Source organism: Opisthorchis viverrini (assembly GCF_000715545.1).
Source record: "Opisthorchis viverrini unplaced genomic scaffold opera_v5_36, whole genome shotgun sequence".
In the NCBI taxonomy this organism is placed as follows: domain Eukaryota; kingdom Metazoa; phylum Platyhelminthes; class Trematoda; order Opisthorchiida; family Opisthorchiidae; genus Opisthorchis; species Opisthorchis viverrini.
In genome coordinates this window covers 739,965-762,348 of record NW_008751692.1, presented here as the reverse complement: position 1 = coordinate 762,348, position 22,384 = coordinate 739,965, and the positions used below count along the sequence as shown (strand labels likewise).

Genomic DNA, 22,384 nt, shown 5'->3' with positions numbered 1-22,384 from the left:
CTCACGGTCCAACGGCCATGGAAGCAACACCATCGTTAAGCACGAATTTTCCATAGGACTTAATTCAGTCACACGAATTTATATCTAAAGTACATCGACTCCTGGTTGCCAGCAGTTAGCATTTTGTCCTAGACTACCGAGAGATTTAGCCGATGGTCCGAACTATTCTTCCATTTCCTTGTTTTGCCAAGAAAACCTCTTGGATTGAGATGATCTTCAGTCCTTTTGTGGAAACAAGGATTCAGTCACTGTTGTGAGCAGCGAATGAATTAGATAACCCGAATTCCATATTGTTAATCTCAAACTGTCTGCATTCTTCCCGGAGGACATGATGATTTCTTATTCAAGAGCTATATGTTTTGTCAGCAATCTGTTGATGGGTGCGTGGTCGAGGTGCGAGTTGTTCCCAAAAAGAGTGTTTCAACCAACGTCAACTGCGCTGTTGTGCGCTTCACTCAGAGGTCTTCATTGTTTCGCTTTAACTCCCACTTCTGAACCAAAAAGAAAGAAAGCGTTCAGCTGTAGCACCCTTCCGGTGCCTAACTGCCATGCCACCCGAAGGAAGCACGAGGGCTAGGATACTGCCAGGTTGCCCAAGCCTAGACCAAAAAGACGAACCTTAAATGAAAAGACTATGCTAGGCTTACTGATATGAGTAGGAAACCAAAAAAATTGCGTAACTGAATCACTAGTTACTTCTGCGTTCGCAGGTTAGCAGGAATATGGCCCAGAAATCTTGTGTTCGGTTTATTTTATATATGTAAGCTAGTATTTCCACTATGAATCAACAAACTCTGGTGCATAGAGGTATTAACTGTCAAAACTATACGTTCTCTGTCTAGCATTTCAACATAAACCGTATGTGGAAGTCAGTGTTAGCTTACAACAGAAATGGCAGAGAGCCAAGCAATCAAAAACACCCCACAACATAGCTCCTTCATTGTTTTGGATATTTTAAAGTTTCACATTTATAATTGTACTAATAAAGAGCTATCAGTTGGCCCTTCGGTAGGCTTCAGATTACTATTATAAAAACAGAAGTAGATACAGGTTAAAGTCAGTCCACAAAATATGCGAAATGAAACAACAGTGATATGCGAGTACGACTGCCATTCATGCTGGAAATGAACACATGCAAGCAAGGACAACTCTAAAGAAAAAGTATATTAACTGTCAAGGTTTCTATTTAGATAGCCCTCGATGGTGGGAGCAACGAAGCAGATCCTACGCAAAAGGTATCGGAGAAATGAGTCGAATACCAACTCTAACCAGAATACCACAGGAAAACTTCAAAATCGAGAATATACTTGATATCCGCACTGAGAAAACAACCCAAGTAGCAAGGTCCCGCGACTTATGTTATGAAGTTTCAAACACGTGTACGCCTATCTCATAGTAGAGCTAACGCAGTCAGTCAGTGTTGTTATTTGGACGAATCTCCCATCCAAAAACAACGATTCTGGAGATTTTATAACGTCTTTCCTTGTCAGCCACGATAACACATGCGATATCACAGAGGAGAAGTGAATTAACCCTTTATGTCATATTAGTCCATGGGGGTCAATCTATTCGCTATCGGAAAGTCAAATAATGCAACCAGGGAGGGAGACTAACACACAACTGTCTGATTTATAGGTTCCACCTAGGTTGTGCACTTTATTTTCAGTACGGATACAAGTAGACTAACTGATCTATCCGCATTGCGAAGAACACCCGCTCAGTCGGCATAGAGGCATCAAAAGGGTTGTATGTGAAGCTCTGGCTGTAAGTCTCAAGTAGAACACAAGGTTGATGGAAACTCGGGGACCGCGCCTACCTGATGAGCCTAGAGAGGGGCAAAACCGGTCGTGGGCCGTCAAACAGTTTTCAGCAACCTTGTGAGTAGTTTCCTTTATGTAAGTCGGTGTGCCCATCCACTATTCCAACTGGTACGGGGTCAACCTTACAGCTCCAACTTTGCCACCAAAGAACAAAAAACATGGGTAGCACTGAGCAAATCACACTTATACAATTTTGTGGAATACTAAAGCTTTCTTCGTAAAGGGGGCTAAATTCCTTCCCTGTCATTATCGCGAAGAGCTTTTTGAGCCTAAATTTTACCTCAAAACCCAAGGGTTTTAAAGTTGTGTTATCAATATTTTGTAGTTTTGAGGATGCAAACAATTGAAAGTCTAATAAAAGAGACCCCTAAAAGTATAAAATGTAACAAAACTCCCATGTATGCACCATAAAAAATTTCTAAATGATTTTCAGCACCCAGTTCCAATTTCGGAGACCAGAATGCATCCCGTGAGCAGGGTAGTAGGGGAACGCCTCTCCCCGTGCGGGGAGGCGTACCTCTTTCAAGAGGGAAAAGTGGTTTTATCCTGACGGCCAAAACTAGTAAGACTCTTCGAACGACCCTAAAGTTAAATTCTATCTGAAGCTCTGCTGTTGGGAACAGGAATATGAGGGAATTATTACCAGACAGCTTGGTCTACATCTGCAGTGTTCTTAATCACCCAATCTACCTCAGTCACAATAAAGCCTCATAGGGAGACGAAGTAGCGGCCGGTTGCTTCAACATAACTTCTTAAATTTTAATCATCCGGAGTTTTAAAGGAAGAACCTTATTGCTACTTATCCTGGGAATATGTGGTCAGTTAGCCGTCCTTGAATGGAAGTTCGATTTCTATTCTATTAGGCGAGTTTCGGTTGAAAAGTACCCCCAATGTGGATGTTTGTTGTCTGGGTTAGGTCTAACCTTGCAATTATCATTCTGTTAGAAATGATGTGCTGTGACTGATCTAAACGCCCATAGCTGCGTAATTTCCACAAAAATCTGAATTCAAGGTCGACTAATTGTGAGGATAGTTTTTATTACACAAAATCCAGCGTGTGGCTCCAGTGTCATGCTAAATTTGACAGATTTTCCAGCGCCGTTTCTGTGTCGGTGAAAGTATGGGGTTTCAGTCACAACTCCAAGTGGATTGGACAGTGAAGCTGACTTTTAGAATAAATTTACTCCCATTAGGTGAAATGGCAAACCGTGCAGCGGATAAAGAACCAGTTTACTTCAACATATTCCAGTAGTACAGCTGACGACTGGGTGGGGATGTCTACTGGCTAAGATTACAAAAGAAACACAATAGGGTTCTTGGCAATTTTGTGGGTGCCCGGTTGTTTTTTTATATATTTTTACGAAATTACTTACGATAAGTTAAGGTTCCAATAAACTGACGCTGAGGCGAGTTTGGGCTTTGGTGAGTTAAAGTTTAGTGAGGAGTAGTTCGGTAATTATAAGAGGATTTGTCGATTTTAGACAAATTAACGGTCCGATAAATTGAGGGCTTGATTGGGGTTTTGATGGCGTGCTAAGCAATGACTTCAAAGAAACTAAATTTGTATTTTCAGCTAATTTTTTGTCTGCATCTTTTCAAGGCAAACAGTGGTGCATTCAATACCCCTTTCCTTCGAGTTGACTTTCGATAGGTCGTTGGGACATTTACAGCGTGGACACCGCCTAAGACTGAGCTGCGTTATCAAGAAAACTATAGCTTGTGAATCATTTGAATCTCTTCCACATAAGGTCCTAAACCTTCTTCCTAAAAGTCAACTGGAAACACAAAGTCAGAAGTTCCTCACTGTAACAGTTTAATTGATTTTCAAAGACTTTAAAGTAACTTTGCAAGTAATTTTTTAAACTTAATACTGATTCCCTTCTACAGTTTCGGTACACATCCAGATACTGATATGATCACTTTAGGTGGTTTTAGAAAACTGTTGATTCAATTTTGGACCACGAGACTCAATCAGGACACAAAAACTGTTAGTTGGGTTTTTGGTAGCGACAGTATTCACCCAACTAACGATTGAGCCGCATTTTGGAAGTTTATGCCATCAAATGAGTCACTCTGTGTCTAATTTAGAATCAGATGTTGCTCAATTTAGCTAATTGTTGTTATCAATAGCGAAATTGAGAGATGTAATGCGTCAGGGCTTTTAGTAAGCAGCACAGAAAATTGTTGGAATAACTTCAGAATAATTGTATAATTTGATCGTTTGGTTTCAACAAAATGGGCGATAATGTTCACGAAGACAACAAGGAATAAACTTCAAGAAACATTGACATATGGTAAAACGTTTAGGCGCAATGTAAAAGATGGGGATCGGGGTTGATAACAAGTACCAGATGGTTTACTTAACTCCTGGAACTAATTCGACCTTGGTTATTGAGCATGACCTTAGGAGTCCAAAATTTTCGCCTCGACCCGAGAATTTAGCAGTTTTTTGCGTTCCTGAGCGCATACCTAGTAAAAACTATAAATTTTCTATGTGCCAGCACAGTAATAATATTAGCATGATGTCGAAGAGTTTAAGTAAAATTACCGCCGTGCGCCTTAATGTCCAGTTTGAGATAAAGCTGCAACGGGACCGACAAACAAACTATGTGACCATGAGATCTGCCTTAATACCACCGCCTGCTGAAGTTCAACAAGCTACGGCTTCCGCAGGGTTTGAGTAAGGCCACCACATTTAACTACAATGATACTAATACTCATCATTTCAAACATGACTTAAATTGGCACATGACAGTGCGATCCACAAATAAAGGGAGTAGTTGGTTAGGTTTTATCTTTTGACATGTTGTTCCAAAGACGCTCAGACGACACACGTAGACAGTGAGTAAACCGTGGGGTGGCTGAGCCCAGTGTATGCTAAATGCGTCATTTTGAGTACTATTGTTTGGAGAACTAGGAAATTCTACTCCGCAGATGTTTTGGGCTGGGGTTTAAACGGTCTGGATGTGGTAATTCCGAATTGTGCGTACCATCCAGGTCTCACCGAAACAATTGCGCTAGAAAGATGATACTGTGAACCAGCCATTACGACTAACGCAGTAACCTGAGATTAGTTTTCACTAGATATCCAAGGCTAAACTGCCAATTCAGTGACTTTTTATCAACTTCCTGCCAACGAAGCCTGGAATATCTTGATTGGACGCTGGGGCACTTATCAAGCAGAATTCGCGAACATTGTCCAACAGTACGGAAAACGAAAACTTGAGGCAATATATCAATTTTATTTTGGCACCCCATCGTGGGTACCATGTTGGCAATAACAGACCGTTCACAGGCATATCAGGTCCCAATGTTTTAGCCAAAATGATGCAAGAAACTGTCACTAGCCGCCGTAAAGGTAGTAGATAAGTGCCTATTCACTCTCGCGCTGCGCATCCAACAGAAATACGCTAAGCCTTTGACACTCACCCCCACTAAAGTGTAAGCAGTCTATCTGGTCGCACACGTTGAGTTTCGCTCCGTCACCTGCACTCATCTGTACTTACCCTGTTGTTCAGATGTTTATATTTCACAAGAATGCTACTTACTTAGAAGTGGATCGCATTTCGTTCGCCGCTTCCTTCCGCTCTGACCTCCATGGCATTATTAAACGAAAACGTTTTACCCCGCTGGCCGTTTGTCCGCTAGCAGTCTTAGAATGAGGTGCCAAGTTCGTCTTGTTCTCCGTGATGGGGTCCCACACTAGTGGCGAAATGTTGTAAGTGAACTTTTCTCGCAGTTCTTTGATCTCCATGCAAGGAAATGGAGCCAGCTGGTAAATTTCGAACAGAAGCTCGCGCGTGCTGACGATTCGACCCTCGGCAAATTCGGCGACCAGTTTTGTCATGGTTCCGTAGAATTGATCGGCTGACTTCACTTTCATCAACCGGCTGATAAACAACAGACGAAGCAACAAGATATTTCAAAACTTTCAAAGCACCATCACTTAAGACCATAACAGCTGAGAAAAATGAGTGCGCAATAAGTCAAAAAAGAATAACTGTTTTGTATTCACACATTCTAGACGAGAGTGCATCCTGTAGGGAACTTGTTGTGGGCGTAACTTGTGAGCCAGATTCAAATCGTGCGATCGTCCAAATGTGAATGTTTCGAAGGAAAAGGCCGGGTCCACTGTTGCATCAGCAACTATGTTAATGAAATCAAAGTCAGTAATATTAATTTATGACGTTGTTTTGCGTGGAATTATGTCTATCAGTGGCTCTCTATTCCCTACCTGTCGATCAGATAACCAACTGACCTTCTGGAAGGTCATACAATCTGCTGGACAACTGCGGCTAGAATTGTGTGTTTGAAAATGCGAAAATTCAAATAACGTTGAAAAGGAGAGCGCCAAAATAACTTAACAGATATTAGAAATTATGGATGTGTGAAGGACAAGGTAACTTTGCTCTGGACCACGTTGATATTAAGTTAAAATAGTAGTAGTCCTAGTGTGTCCATCGCTTGTCAAACAGATAGCTTAAACATGACATAAAGGCCATAACTTCGACCCCGCGGAGATCTCATGACGCATTCGCTACGGCTAAATTAAAAGTGGCTCAGTACAGTCATATCAGTCACATAAAACCTCGGTCTCCAATGTGATGGCGGTACACGATGTTATAAAAAATCTGGGCAGTAAATTGCGCAAATACCGCGGCTGAATGGTGCCGTCTGATCTTCTCGTAGCCCTAGTTCAGCACAAAATCCTGAAAAAAGATGTAGCCAGAGAGTGTATGTTCAGTGAAATCCAGATGGGAAGTTAAATAATCCCTTGAGATTATTATACTAGAAGTTCATATTGTCCTGCTTCTTTGGCGTTCCCAGTAGGACTATGTCTTTAATCATTTTGTTACCTAAAGCTCAATCGGTTTCAAGAAACCTCATGATACTTCGCAATGCAGTGCATCGAAGAGGTTGCTGCTACTGTGACAGCGACATCGGCAATACTTTGTGTGAATGTCCATCAAGCTCAGTTTAGTGTCTTCGATTATTGAACTGATTAATAATAGCACAATGAGACTTCCATTTAACAGGAGTATACAAAAGATTTGGTGAATGTCAGGACTAGATGGTCCGTCAAAATACACGAATTACTGGCGATGTGGTCTTCCGTAAGCAGCTCTTAGTGCAAATACAATGTGCCGAGATTTTTGGACATTGCGGACATCGTTTTGGTGCAAGTGAGAAGCATTGTCTTAGGTCCGTCTAGCGGATGACTCAGCCAATTGAGAATCGTGTACAAAAGGTGAAGCAGCAAGCTACACTGAGGCAGAAATAAATATGTGTGCAAAGACTGACGCTAAGGTCAGCACCAATCTCATTTCAGCCACACACAGTAGACTTGTCATACAGTGAACTGACTCGTTTGAACACCAGTTTGGAGGACAGCAACCTTGGAACATTGCTGGCTAGACAAGCGGTGAGAGAAAAATCAACCAAATAAGGGTAACATTTCTTAATTTTCCTCAAATAAGGTCCTTGGATTAAAGATAAAGATGCTGGCTGTTCCACTCATTCCGTGGATTTTGGCGATCGATTCAAAAACAAAACCTGAGTGAGAATGAATCTTGACACACTTTTACGGGGAACAAGGGTGAAATGAATAAATGGAAGTGGAGAAACGCTAAATGTTAGAATGGTAAATGGAGAATCAATAGAAATGAAAGCATGGATCCAGACGGTTTCAATGAAATGATCGAAGATAAACAGTTATTAATGATTAGGCCCACTGAACATGTCGCAGCGTACGCTGTTCGACTATCCACAGTTATGTTTATATCACCTGCTTGTTAATGTAATGATGAACCTAGTATGGTTCTAGTTCACCCTGCTGTATGAGACGGCTGGCGTCTGATAAACATCAGGGCTACTTTTAGTGAAATAAAAAGACACTACCGCTTCACTAATCGAGTTCGAGAGCGAAGCAATTTTCTTCTCCCTAAACGACTCCTCTGTTTCTTCAATCATGTAGATCAACATGTAAGTTCTCATGGCGGTCGATGTCTTTGGGAAGCACCTATGACAATAGCTTGGATTAAAAATAGATATCATGTGACACCCTGTCCACCGAAACCTAAGTTAGCGTTGTTTCTACGCAGCAAATTTACCGGTGGCCTGTAACTGAATTTGTGCTGTGTTTTCTTAAGTTCACTGAAAAATTTAAAAAGAGTTAAAATAAGTTCCAGTTATTTGGACAGTAAAAGAGGAAGAGCACAATGTGACCAGTACTGGCGAACGATGTCTCTTCGAATAGCTTTATCAGTCGGAAATTGCTGTGTTAGCTACAATGGTGTTAGTCCTGCTGAGTTAACTCGTTTCTCCACTTCCGAATGTAGTACTTTGCTTTGCCTCACATGATTTGCTGTTCGCGAACGCAGAAGTGTTTACTATTCAGGGTGAACTTTGAGAACATGACTTGGCTTGTATGTCTTATTTTCAACACCGTTAAACAGGTATGGACGTGTCGCCTTTGTTTCAGGCCTGTGAACATATGTGCGTATTTGTTCAAGTTACGACCAACGAGCTTCTGTTAGCTGGCCTAGCCAAACGCTATTGTAGTAATGCGATGTCAGCATGCTAGCATTTATGCACCTGTTTATTAATGTAAAGAGCTGGGTCGGATTTTATCCATCACGACAGCCCAAGGCACGGATTGTGAAAGCTGTTGCAACATTCAACCACAAAAGGAAATGGATCTGACACAATTACTATTTTTATGCAAATACCGAAATTCAACCTCGTCGGCATCTTGTGTAGTTCCAACTTAAGTAGGGTCTCGACACCTGGAGAAACCACAGCGGACACAAAGGGTTCTTTCCCCGATTGCACTCATGCAAAATCCTTCGGATCGTGTTTGGATCATATCCCTAATATTGAAGTCATTCAGACTGCGAAATTCGCTGAAATGGAGCGCACTTTGGCGCAGCCTTATTTAGACCATTCGAGACGAAGAACCCATGTCATGAAACAAAGTACTTGCGGTCCCATGGAGAGTGGAGGCCAGACTACAGATTTCGTCATAAGGGCAGTGTCTGAAACAGGATTGCCTTTAGTGAAGACCCTTGATGAGGCTATCTGAATATTAACGGTATATTCAGGCTTATAGAAGTTTTGTACACAAGGGGTCTCAAAGTTCTGATACAAGCAATCCTTTCGGAAATGACTAGGTTTTCTCTGTAACACTGGGTAACCTGCGGATTTATGTGACTTATTGGAACTAAGCTTGTGCGCCAACAGCATACTTATCCCTATCTGCTGTAACCTAGTGAATTGTAATGGTTTTTTCATATCTTCTAAGAGTATCACCACCTGCATGGCTACTAGATAGACGCCAGTTTATTAAATACCACCTTGTTAGTAATAATAACAATAAGAACAATTATAATCCCTCAGCTGTAAAACTCTTTCTATGTCTAGGTAGGATGCGAACCGACGAAAATATCAAGGCTAAGATACTGCCAAGTTACTCAAATCTAGACAAAGGTACTCGAGATAGCTGGTTGGGTTTGAAGGACGAACCTTACGGTTAGTAAGTTCGCAGCTCTACAAATGAACTACGTAGAGCTACAATACCACCTCACGGGTGTGCTAATAAAAGTCTCAAGGGAACAACGTTAGGGCAAAAAACAAAGAATTCGATAGATAACGTCAACGTTCTGTTGTTGAACACTGTGGTGGAACCATGTTTAGGCCTACTGGTAGCCAACAACAGGTCTCTGCGGCAGAACTTGGTTCTGCGGTCTGCTTCGACAACAAGATATCTCTCACAAAACTACACTGGTCTTTACCCAACTCAGTTACACTTTCGGCTGTGCACTGGCAGCAAGTGGCTGTATGGCTCATGGCCTGGTAAGCTATCAATCGCATTCTGACAAGTTTTTTTAAAAACAAGAATCAGGCTCTGATGATTGCATCAGTGGATTTTCTCTCCGGTTTGTTTGAAACTTCTGAAAATAATTGGCTAGAAGAAAACCTGTTAGCGTAGTGAAATTCAACGTGCATTTCATATGGAGCGTGGTTTGGGGGTTTTCTTAACAAGATCACGGTTAGTCTGGAAAAGGATCCAAGTGAGGATGCAACCACGTTGGTATCCAGTGCTAATTAACTGATGGAAATCTACAGAGATCCGGTAATACCACACTTGAGTGACCAACGAATAGCGAGTTAAAGCCTCACTGTCTACGAGTATGCATACGCTTGACTTTGTATGCGGAGCCATACATGAAGTAAATAGCTGCACTTTTAGTTTTGCTTTGGGAGCAAACAATGCCGTTTGCTCATAGCATTTAGGTCCTTATGAGGTCACAAAGAACTCATTAGGCTTTTCAAAGCGCACTTCAACTAGAGAGCATACGATATCATTCTTGACTATGCATCATGTGCGACTGTGTGCTCTCATAGCAAATAAGAAAAGCTTACTTGAGTGTATGATAAAACTAATTGACGGTGTTCGTATCTGTCGGTGTGAAGTCACAGTGACGCATATACTTGTCTGACAGGACTCAAAACAATGGAAAATAAAACGGTACTTAACAATAGCAGTAAACTTGCCTCGCCAAGAAGTCCATAATTACAATAGCTGTTCTAAGAATAACTTCCGAGCCCTCCAGTAAGATACTATCCCATATGCGTAGTACGGCGTCGGGTGCTAGGCATGTGGCAAACAACGTTAGAAACCATTGAATAATGTAGACGTTCATCAGAGGGGGTTCGTATAAGCTTTGTGCACGACCGAATAGCGAAGGATTCACTACAGGTTGGCCAATTTTAGAGTTGGCTTCAACAGCTATGGAACGAGAGAACAAGGGAAACGACACAGGGATTAATAATGGGCGGAACAGAGGGAATATAAGAGAGAAAATATAGTGCCTGATGTCGCTAAGGTTCGAATTTCACGTTAAATTCGTCTTCACGAGAGACTACACCCGAACTGCATGCAGAGTATTTTGAGGAGCCCAAGTAATGAATATGCAGTGTGAAGCAAAACCTGAGAGGTAATCAACTAAAATATTGTGATCCTGGTCTAGAATATCCAATTAAATTACCAAAATTGCTATGAGTGTGCAAGAATTACTAAGGTTACTCGGAAACCGCAGCCCGGAGAGAACTTGACATAACAACACCCATAAGGATAAAGAGAGGAGCTTTGACAAAGCTTCTAACTCACCTCCTAGTATAGGTAGACAGTTATGTGTCTGAGTGGAGGCAACTCGGATCTCGTAAATCACGGTCCAAGCACCTAATTTCCCAAACGGACACTAACTTTAGCAGTATTTATTGCACAAACTGTAGGACTCCCCGTCAGTTTTCACGGAACAAGCAAATGGATAATACCATAAACTGTGTATTCAAACTGCCATCCTACGTACATTTTCTGCCAGTTCCGGACGCCTCAGACATCATTCATATCCCATACATCCACACCGGAGATTGTCATTTCGAAGGCATTTGATCAAACAATAAAATATATTAGGTTGGAAGCCATAGTGTGGAAGTGTAAAGGGACTGTTTCAGGCCGTCGGCCAGTGACTCACGAGCCTATCTACCGGCTGATGCAATTGAGGAGATAAAAAACTCAAAAATTAAACTCGCTGCTGAAAATTTCAAGAAAAAGTATTCCACCGAGCTGCTGACCAATTTGGTCGACATAATTCAACCGAATAATTATCAAAACTCGCAGGGTGCCCAGTGAGGCAGAGTAAAAATGACAGATTTCGTATAATTAAACATTTTGAGATCCAGCTACACGGTTGCTTTTGAAAGACCGGTAAGTATCCTAAAACAACTAGCTAAGTCCGCAGTTATAAAGTACACCGCGACAAACAATCCTACTTGGTTGCGGGATTGGCTACTCGTTACTGGTCAGGTTCTGTGCCCACCATTACCGTCGATGGAGACGGGATAGTTCCTGTGAAGACAAGTGATTTATTCTGGAGAAACCCTAATCCGGGGATGAATAAAACCGCCTAAATATCGCTGAAAAAATATGGTGGGGCTAAGATTACTTCAAAAAGTAACAATACACACTTCGCAGAATGTCTGTCTGGCAAGGCGGATAATCATCAGATCATACAAAACGGGATAATTTTTACAACCTTTATATCGTTGAAAAAAAAGCAGAAACCACTGATTCAGGCGATAATTAACTTTCAGTTGGAACTAAGAAGGAGGGAAACTAACCTATTTTGGCGTGTTCCAACTAGCTATCTGCTGGCATTGGGAAAGTCTACTCACATTGGGCTATAAGGAACTATTCAAAGATTCTTATAAGCGAGGTCGAGGTAGCTCAGTGGTCAAGGCGCAGACTAACTGAACGAAGGGTCCATGGTTCGAATCAAACTCCTGCATCTTTATTGCTCCTAGATGGCCTTGAGCAGCCGGACAGTAGTCCAACTCTGATGCTTCCGTCGGACTGCTTGGTAGCTATGCACCAAAGGGGCGTCACAACTGAATGATCACTGTTGACCGTTATCATTAAAATTTTGGACCAAATGTTACAGACACGCGGCCACTGGTCAGCAGGTGGAATAAAGTCTGTCCAACTTTTGGTTTGGAAAATTGGGTGCGTGGGGCTTGAGAATCAACATCGGTGTCCTCTCAATAAAGTTTTAGATTGAACAGTTTCTTAAATCTGACCACTTCGAATTGGAGGCACAAGTTCTTTCTGAAGTTTTTACGGATACTGACAACAAGTACGTCTCTTTGCCATTTAACCATCAATCTCATTCGCAAATGCTTTATTTGGTTAGACTTGAATGCAGTTTCAGACGGGAACTTCAGCTGCTTGCTGTATAACAATTCTGAGTTGTCCTAATTCCTTATTCAGAAAAGCAAGAATGGAGTCTGTTTTCAATTTCTCTGCGTTTTCTATGAAAATTCAGTCGTAACCGGTAACATCTAGTCGATTGTTAAATCAAATGCACTGGCACACGCGTTAGGTTGTAGACGAAACGGCAGTTCACATCTTTACTTTTAGTATTAACTTGGTTTGCATCTACTCGATACTGCCGCATAACGTGTAGTGGGTTGCATCCCACCCTAAAGACTGTTACCAGTCTGATTCAGATCGATGGGGGGAGTGCTTCACGCAAAAACAGCCTTGCCGGGAAACGTAGCAAGTATACAGGAAGTAAATTAAAGATCCATTATATTTTCACATCAATGAGGTCATTGAATACTGTGAAAAGATCTGATACTCATCCTTTAACTAAAAATAAACCAAACAAGTACACTGAATAGACGCTCACTTCTGCAACTAATCATCTAACCACAATCAGAATTTCATCCGTTTCATTGCACTGGTTAGTCCACATTTCTCTGTGTCCCACTACCATGGTTTGTGTTGGCTTAAAGCACCTAGTGAAGACGGATTGACAGCAGACCATGGCCTTAAAGCTGATCGTTGTCTGGTTCCGGGGTCTCATTTGTAGATGATTAAAAAGCTGTTGTGTATGTTTATTTTACTTACCAGCCTTGTACTGTAGTCGATCCAAGTGAGCTGATAGACGAGGAATTTTGGTCTGAAGAAGATGACGAAACACCGCAATGTCCACCGAAAGTGCTTGCAAATTTTGAGCAAAGTAGGATTCGGGTAGCACATAGTCGATCAAGTAAACCATTATCTGTGGAAATGAGAACAAGATTGCAGGCAGTAGATATGATCCAGAGAAGAGTGACTCAAATGACTAGAGCTTAGTATCCCCGAAAAGGAACCAGAACAAAGTTCAGTTAACGGGACAATGACTGGGCGTAGTTTATAACATGCCTGTCTTGAAACCAACGCAACTACAATGGATACAATGACAGTGAGCGTTGGGCTAATTTCGTGAGGACAATCATAATGACTTCTGAAAGTAAACTGGTTCAATGTGGTCATGGGTGAACGTTCCATAGCTTCATTACAAATCGTTGGTGACATTCATGTCTTTGTTCCCAACACTATTCGGCATAATTCTTCAGGCTCGGTGTTAGTCTGAGAGGGGAAGTTCCTATTAAAGTGCCTAAAGCTCAAGGGTGAATCTTTGAAATACAAGGAAATATGTAGTACCAAGAACCTCACTGAGTCATCTATTATCGAAGCGCATGAGTAGCTGAAACCAACGCGGTGTTGAGAGAACATTAATCATGTTGATGGGTCCATCCCGCTGTCACAAGATACTCATTTGAGTCATCCATTAACCTAGCCTTGTGTGCACAGGAATAATCTACTTCATGTAAGCAGGTATAGCTTAGTTTGAAATCTAAGGTCACTTGACCGTGTGAAGTCAACTTCTCGACCCTCCATTCGTCTGAGACTTTCGACGGTATTAGTCACTACAGCTTCTGGTAATGTCTGTTGAAGGTAGATAGTGTGATGACCAGTAGGGTTCATGACTGTCACAATAGCAGTTCGCGCAGGTGATCTAGTTGTTATGATCGTTCATCAGTCACGGCAACATTGGGGTACGTTTAGAATATCTGATATGATCTAAATTTCCCTCCATGTTCCTGTTCTGTGGAAATTAAGAGAACTGCGATGAATTGACGTGTGAGATTTTTCATCAGCATGATGCTCACTAGTTACGTCTACCTAAGATACATAATCAATAATTATCCGAAAAATTTATGAACATCAGAAAATAACAGAATCTTTGGATGGTGAAATTCTCAGCAGTCTAAATTCAGAGATGCGAAAATATGCGAATCTTGCTCCTCAGACAACTCCCCTTGACCCAAGCAATCATTATTTAACGTTCAAAAAACCACCGTTATTGTTACAGTATTATCACGGCGCCGAATGAAGCTGTGCGTGCGCGTTTCCTCCTGATCATGCCAGACATCGTCGATGGATATTATCTAGGCCACTATCGGGAACAAATAGATTATGCGTGGTCAGGACACATTTTGGAACATTCGTCGCTGGAAGATTCATTTTTGCGTAGTGGACCATTTTGATCAAGCGGCACACTAAAAAATTCATGAATTACTGGTAGTTTGTTTGCTGAGCTTAGTGACTGGGTTGCAAACCTTTCCTTTCAGTCGAGGAGACATCGTTATTGCGCATTTAAGTGGGCATTTCCTCCTACCCTATTTGCTTTTATATGGCTTCTGAACAGCTATTGGTCGGCTACCAAGGGGAGGGCTCTCACGTAGCTCTTTCGGTCAATGTGAAACTGGTGTTAAGTTTGAGTCCTGTTGCTTTGTACTTGAGTGGTCCTTTGAGCGCCTTTATCTCAGCAGTTCTGTTCCTGTATTCTGACTGATCTGCCTTCATGTCGCGTTGTGATCAACTGGACAACAAAAGAATACTTTAGACAGCAACAAAATAGAAGGCTATTCAGTCGATCAATCAAATGAAGGAAAGGCCAGTAACAGCACAGTAAATAGGCGGATCAACCAAAAACGGAACAGGCGGAATATAGGCGTGTGGCGAATCAATCAAGCACAGAGCTATGAAAAAAAACAATTTTGAACGGCTCGATCAAGCTACGCAGAAACCACCCCGTAACTGACCGATCACAGCACATGTACTGGGTACTTCTCAGAAACTATATAAACTCAAGCGGACCACTCAGTCGCGCACTGACGATAGATCCTTCGAGTGGAGAGTTAGCGTTTGCGATCCAGTGGATAAACCTGGCGAGCAAAAAAGTGCACCGCAAAACATCGTGTGCCATCGGAAATTTTAACGTTCAAAGATGAAAGCTGATAGAAAATCTGATGTGTGGCGCGTTAACTGTCAACAGTATCATCCAAAATTGTTTCATGGCACAAGAACTGCCTTCTGATGCCAATATTCAGGAGAGTATAAGAAACTAGCTCTTGTACGTCATTGAAATCTAACAGCATGATTATCCACAACTGTTCGACGTAAACAGGGCAGTGCAGAAAATGCACATTACTTTAAAGGTTACCTTAGTATTGTGTCAAGTTGTGATTATCTGGATCGATGGCGTGAAAACAGTACAACCATCGGATAGCCTTTGTGGAAAGAGTTTCTCACCTTGAAAGCTTCTTTTTCATCACGATCCATCACATCCAGAATGGCAGCTGCAATCACATTGAAACCTTGACAATAACCAACTCGTTTATTCCAACGTGCATATGCAAGCAGTACACGTTTCAATGACGCTCTGTCCTCATCCGACCCGAACTGCTCACATCCAGTTCGATGCAGATCCTTCACAATCTGAGACCCCAAGCTGTCATCATCCGGATTGGATCGATCGTTGAATGCTAGCCGAACTACATGTTGCCAGTCTACATGCTGTTTTGCCAGTTGGCGATCAGCGAGAGTGGACCAGACACGACGCCGTACAAATTTCGGGAGACCATCACCCAGACGAGCCATCAAGCGAATGGCTTCTCGCCACTCGCTAAACGCCTCATCACCCGGTCGTGGCTCCATACTAAACTTGATTTCCTTGTCATGACCTAGCAAAAAGGATGCGAAACATTTGATCTCACATAATTACGACAAGAATTGTGAAAACGCAAACTGCCAATGAAGCAGACAGGTTTTTCGAGTAGTTACTGGATGCCATCAAATTTGTTTCTGCTGTTTTGTTTCGTTTGACACGTTGGACTGATAGCGTGCATCCCACTACGTATTCCTATTGCTCAAAGAAGTTATGGCAAAACATAATACGTACTTCCAGTGTTTCAGTCTACTTCCGTGCTTTCAGAGTGCAGACATCGCCAAACATACCACGGGGAAATTCAGTGCTCCTTTCTTCAGTTTTTAGCTGTCTTGGAATTTTATACGTCTCTAACTGAGTATCATTTGAAAGAGGTGGATCAAGCACAGAACAAGCAAGCGCGTATGGAATGGGGATGATATTCGCAATAGAGCATCTTTCAGGCCTACCCAACTGAGCTAAATTAGATGGAACGCTCGAATACAATGTGAGCGAGTCAGTACTGTTGTTTATTGACACTTTTGTGAGGGAATTTCAGCAGGTCGAGGCAGCAGCTGTTAGTTGATTGGGAGAATCCTCGCCCTCTCAAAAATAGCTTGTTAGACAAATCTTCGTGTGGGGATCGAGACTGACGCAACGCAAGTCACCAGTTGTCAGTTTTCAGAACGTTACTGAAAGCTAAGCTGCACCAGTCTCCTGATGCAATCGTCGGAGTTTCGGATACGATAGTCACGCTCTAGCAAACCAAAGAGACACACCAAGAACTTTTGCATACTAATGCCAAGATGACTGGTAATCACAAAAATCGTGGGAGGACATCAAATTTTCTGGAAGGAAAGTTGATAAGAATAATCTGGGGCTAACGACCATGTCCAAAAATCTTTCTCTCAAGTTAGCTTAATTTCAATTATGCAATAAGTATCCCTTAGTCCTCAAGAGGCAGTGGCTCATGTGCACTCTGTGATGGGATGGTCTAGGTAAAAAGGAGTTGGCGGTATAATGCGCGCACTAGTACACCGGCTACCCGCCCCCCCCCCATTTGTACGTATAACAGCGTCCCTCTCATCTGGTGATCCGATAGCCCAAGTAGTTGCTTGGATCAAAAATGCGAGTTAATGAAAAATATTCTACAAGAATACGACACTTTGATATGACCAAAACGTCTATATACACGACTGATTGCGTCCCCTTATTCCTGATTATCAGAATACGTCGTCTTGACGTACTTCTAATCACAATAATTGCCGCTATTTAAGGTCCCAATGGATAAACTGTTCACTTTACCGTACATAGTGATGTTATGAAGAAAGGCCTTTGAAAGAAGCCTTCTACGCCCGGCCCACTGTACTATCCATCCAAAGAGAGACTATCTTCTCGTGAGTTTCAGGGACGCATTCAAAAAGGCTATTCCACGTATCACACCTGTCACCAGATGCCGTTTATAACGCGAGTGTATAGGTATGTATCTCAGGTATACGATACCTAGTTTCGTTGAATCATGGGTGTTCTCACTGAAAAAAATTATGTGAAGCTATTGGAGTGGATACCCACAGACAGTTGCAAATTTGTTTCAAATCCCCCAACTCAGTAATCAAATTCTCTTCCATCCTGGTAACAGTTGTACCGTGCTCATATAGAGTTTGACCTCTTGGAGAACACCGAGTAGCAGAAAGAACGGCAGCCAGACATAACGCTGTAACAAAAATCATTCGACTCATCACTCACTCGAAGGCAAAAAAGGTCTACTAGGGGTACTCAGGTGATATTGACCACAAGTACGTGAAAAGTGGTGATCTGTTGCAACCTACGTCCGTGATATACGCACATCGTAGGGTGAGTCATCACGTTTGAATCCCGAAGCAAAATGCCTGTCACGCTGGACTACGATGAGAAGATTGTCACTGAACATTTTGTATACAAGTTGAAGAAAGTGAACGTGCAGAAAGTGTGCTATATGAAGGCCTTAATGCGTTGAGGCCCATTTATAGAATAAGCCACGTCTTATTGAGGCTGACCTCTCAGCAACTGGTGACTAGGCGAGAAACAGTTACTTCAAGTTGTTCCACTGTCAGGTTTTGTTTTACAAGCAGGAGCCGAATAGTAAACGCTGTCCAGTTCTTTTACCCAGATTAACGGATCGCCCACCGGTTTTAATCACCTTGGTGACCAACTATTCCATATGACATTAAATTACAATATAGCCCTTTTCTTTCTTCTTGGTGCATGTCACGAACTAATTTCAAAAAATGAATGGAACTTTTATTGGAGAATCCGTCCCTGGAGGAGCCAATCAGTACGCTACCGTGCAATATGGATTTCTTGACGGAAATACGAGTGGCGTCTTATCCCGTCCAAGTGCAATTTAACAGCACTTGGCCGAACGGTTAAGTGTTAAAAACACTGGTCAAGAGATCATGAGTACAAACATCCGTGGAATTTCATGATATACAAACTGCTGGTGACTCCCAATGGGGATGGGGCGATTATACATTGCTTTCGGGCGTTTCTGTATAGACGGGCCTTCCCACTACCAGAAATCGTGTTTTCCTTGCTTTACGGGACGCAACACCACGTGAAGATATTTGCTTAGCGCCTGAAAACTGTGCTATTGTAACAGCGATTGACTAGGAGTCAGGGCTCTTTTATGTCCCCTTTGATGACTGCACCAAAGAATTTTCCCCAGTGCCGAAAAAGTTCTATTTGCACGCCTACGTAGAACAAATACAAGCAGCATGGCTGTCCTTAGATAGAAGGGATTACTCGTCAGATGACCGGTTACCGAGTAACTGGGGCCGTGGACAATGCTACAACGGCATACGTTGAGCAAGATGGGCATTTTTCTATTAACTGACACCTCCCGGAAAGACCACATCAAAAACCTCATAAAATTACCTTGTTCTGCTATGTGGTCTCTCTTCTAAAACCACGTATCAAGGGACCAAATATAAATGGTATTTCCCTATAGCAAGCATCTCCGAAGTTGGCCTCTCCAGAGGAGGAATGACTGCTGGCATAGACAAATTATTTGACAGCTTGTCATACATTGAAAATGCCATGATGTACAAGAAAAAAGAATAAAACCGTAGTTGTATCTAGAGCGAAACATCACACAGAACAAAACTCAATAGTGGCTTTAAATATCCGATAGAATATTCTGTTGTTTTCAATCTCTAAAACCAGTCCAATTCTGGTTTCGCGCTGCACATTCAAAGTACCGTTGCACCGAAGAAATAAACAACTGGTGCTAACTGAGTCATTTTTAATAGGAGGGGAAAAGTTGAGTTTTCGTTAATACTCAAAGCGCTCTGAACTTATCAGGTTAGAGTCTCGCCAAGAAATGTCTCCAGTTTAAATTATTTCCTATGTGCAAAACACGATGAATTGTAATGAAATATCATGACTGGTTAAAGCGAACAGGTTGCGTAAATCATATGCCAGCAGTTGTTATGGAACGAGCTGGCTCCGTGGTTAGAGCGCGAGTTAATTGCCGGATGGTTTGTGGTTCGGATCGGACATCTGCATCTTGACTTATCCTGTCTGGGCTGGGGCAATCTGGAAGTATCCCAGCATTCGCGCTTCATTTGAATGGACTGGTAGATATGCATAGAAAGGGTGCTACAGCCGAAAAATTATTTTAGCCTGTCAGTAATTGTAATTTTAACCGTCATAAAATTTTAAATTTTTTGTCATATTGATTCGGGTCGGAAAAATCACCGGACTCCGTCCACTTGTGTCTCCCTCCTACTGAATATTTCGCCAATCCGGTTCACTAGATGGCTAGCCCACGCGCTTCAGTGGTCAACAAAACTCCTTCGAAAGCCTTCGTCAAGTATTACTTTCTTTCCAGACTAATTACACTTTGTAAGCACTGATGAGATTGGTGATTAACGAATAATGAACCGTCATCAACTGCTTCCGGTCTTTTCACCATAAGTACCGAATTGCGGAATTACAGCTTCATTATTCATCCCAGATTACTCATCCATTCCGGTAATTCCACAAACTAATCGTCAAAACTCATTAAAATTTGTCATTAACGCGATGGACAAGCTGTCAATTGCGAATCAGTGCCTCTTTCCATCCAACCGCTTGGCAAAACAGATTTAGGCGGTCTACAAATGGAGTTAGACTTCAAAGCAAAAACACAAAGGAAAAGAAGTAAACTCACTAGAACCCAGGTTCACTACACGTCTGGTTCCAAGACCAGGAGTAAGTGACGGCTTGAAAGGGCCAGAAAGTCTTTTTATACCAGGCGCAGACTCTCCATTACTTTGCCGTTTCAGTTCATATTGCAGGTTTGAATGCCGATAAATTCCAGGACCACGACGCCCGACCAATACAGCAGTGGATTCAATATATGCCTGCGGAGGATCATTTTCTACCTCCTCATCCGCATAGTGGTCTCTTCCATCGCTTCCTTCGCTGGTGAATGACATACTGCCACCCCTACATTTGTAACACGTCCCAGCAATCAACACATTCCCTTATCTGGGAGCATTCGTAGCGTTTAACCCGTCCGTCGAGTTGTTTGGAGAAAACGAAACTATGCTCAGCTTAGAATAAGATTTAAAAATTTTCTATGCTCACGCCCCCGCATCTACGCTCATTCGTAAGCTGTTTTGAACCAATCAGGTTGATTTTCAAATCGATAGGCATATGAGGCTTATTTGAACGGACACAACCTAATAGCCATAGGACAGGCGTTAAAGCCATTTTCTTTACTTTCTACCGTACAAATTTAGCATAAAATTTACTCAACTCGGATTACTGGGTGTTCTAATCAACCTCGGAAATAAAAATATCCTTCCGACTCTAATCTAATTTTTTCTCCGGCTTAATTTATTTTCCGATTTGGAAGACCTACGAAATTAGGGCAGACTGCAAGGCTTACAAAAAATACTGGCAAAATGTTTCCAGCTTGGAGCAACATTTGAGGAAAGTGGCGTCAAAGCAATGCATTCGAGCCATTCTAACAAATTTAAGCAGTGAAATGACATGGGCATAGAAAAGTGATCATTAGACAACCAAAACGCTCCAGACGGTGTATCCATTAAGCTATTCGGGGTTTTCTAACGACGATAGCACTTTTGAAGCATGTTTTCGTCCACTTTGAATTTGTAATGATGGAGAACTCCAACAACGTGTCTTCTCTTGTTCTACACATACTGAGTGCTTTATTTTTAGCAATAACGCCGGTGGGTTGAATAGGGAAATTTAGCCATGGTGTGTACAAGGAATGAACGGTTCACCACAACTTAAGCATTAATCCGGAATGTCAACGCAAATTATGTAACAACAAGGAGCTGCTAGTTGACCAGAACAAGAGTTTGCGTGTTAAGCTGACTTCCTATCTAGGCGTCATGTATGCAACCAACTGCCGCTTCCGCACTTCTAGCTAGTGTATCCCACAATTTAAAGGCTCCCAAGTGGCGGCTTCAACTCCGAAGATCTAGGGCTGATAATTCTGGCGAAGCTGCTAACAGGAGGTATAACGGCAGACTCAACTGGGGTGAACAGCAATGTAGCGTGTGCGACGGAGGAGGCCGGTGGGTTATTAGATGTTTCGGCTGATGTGACGAGGACCAAAGTGCTTCCTATCGTTTTGTTGGCACCTCATCCAATAACCAGAAAAGCGGGTTTCATCGTAACTTACAAAATAAAGTCAATGTGTAGAAATGTATACGCAGATATGAAACATCCGTACCCACCAGTCTCCGTTTTCTCACTGTTAGCCAAAACTCTAGAGGGTAAGCAATATTTCAGCTTACATTTCGGCTGTGTGTAACTGTGTAACTGGTGCTTCTGATAAACCAAAATTTTATTTTGTATACGGAATCAAACAAAGTCGTTTGTCATCTCTTTTTTCGCCACCAAGTTTTTGCAAAAGGTTTTACCATATAAATACACACGATCCAAGCCTGGTCTCCATGGCTGCAAAAGGATACACAACTGCTAGAGCGTATCTACCACCGCGCGACCAAGCTGGTCATTGGCCTCCGAAACGTTCCCTACAGTGAAAGGCTACGTAAACTCGATTTGTTTGATTTAACTTATCGGCGTATACGAGGAGACCTCATCCTGATGTTCAAGATAATAAACACCCCTAATCACCCTTTAAAACATTTGTTCACAGTTAATTTGGCTCGACAGACCCGACGGAATCCA

At 42.2% G+C, this 22,384-nt stretch overlaps 2 protein-coding genes across 2 annotated transcripts in view; one reads left to right on the top strand and one right to left on the bottom strand.

The window, feature by feature from the left end:
* Positions 1–20,730, bottom strand: part of T265_02782 (hypothetical protein) — a gene marked incomplete at both ends in the record, with an annotated part of 30,763 nt that extends 10,033 nt beyond the window's left edge. Inside the window, 5 exons of the mRNA XM_009167107.1 lie at positions 5,369–5,691; positions 10,397–10,608; positions 13,291–13,444; positions 15,805–16,235; positions 20,388–20,730. Of these exons, the coding sequence (XP_009165371.1) occupies positions 5,369–5,691; positions 10,397–10,608; positions 13,291–13,444; positions 15,805–16,235; positions 20,388–20,655 (1,388 nt within the window). The remainder of the gene's footprint in view (positions 1–5,368; positions 5,692–10,396; positions 10,609–13,290; positions 13,445–15,804; positions 16,236–20,387) is intronic.
* Positions 1–22,384, top strand: part of T265_02783 (hypothetical protein) — a gene marked incomplete at both ends in the record, with an annotated part of 81,545 nt that overhangs the window by 54,379 nt on the left and 4,782 nt on the right. The window contains one exon of the mRNA XM_009167108.1: positions 13,294–13,402. Within this exon, the coding sequence (XP_009165372.1) occupies positions 13,294–13,402 (109 nt within the window). The remainder of the gene's footprint in view (positions 1–13,293; positions 13,403–22,384) is intronic.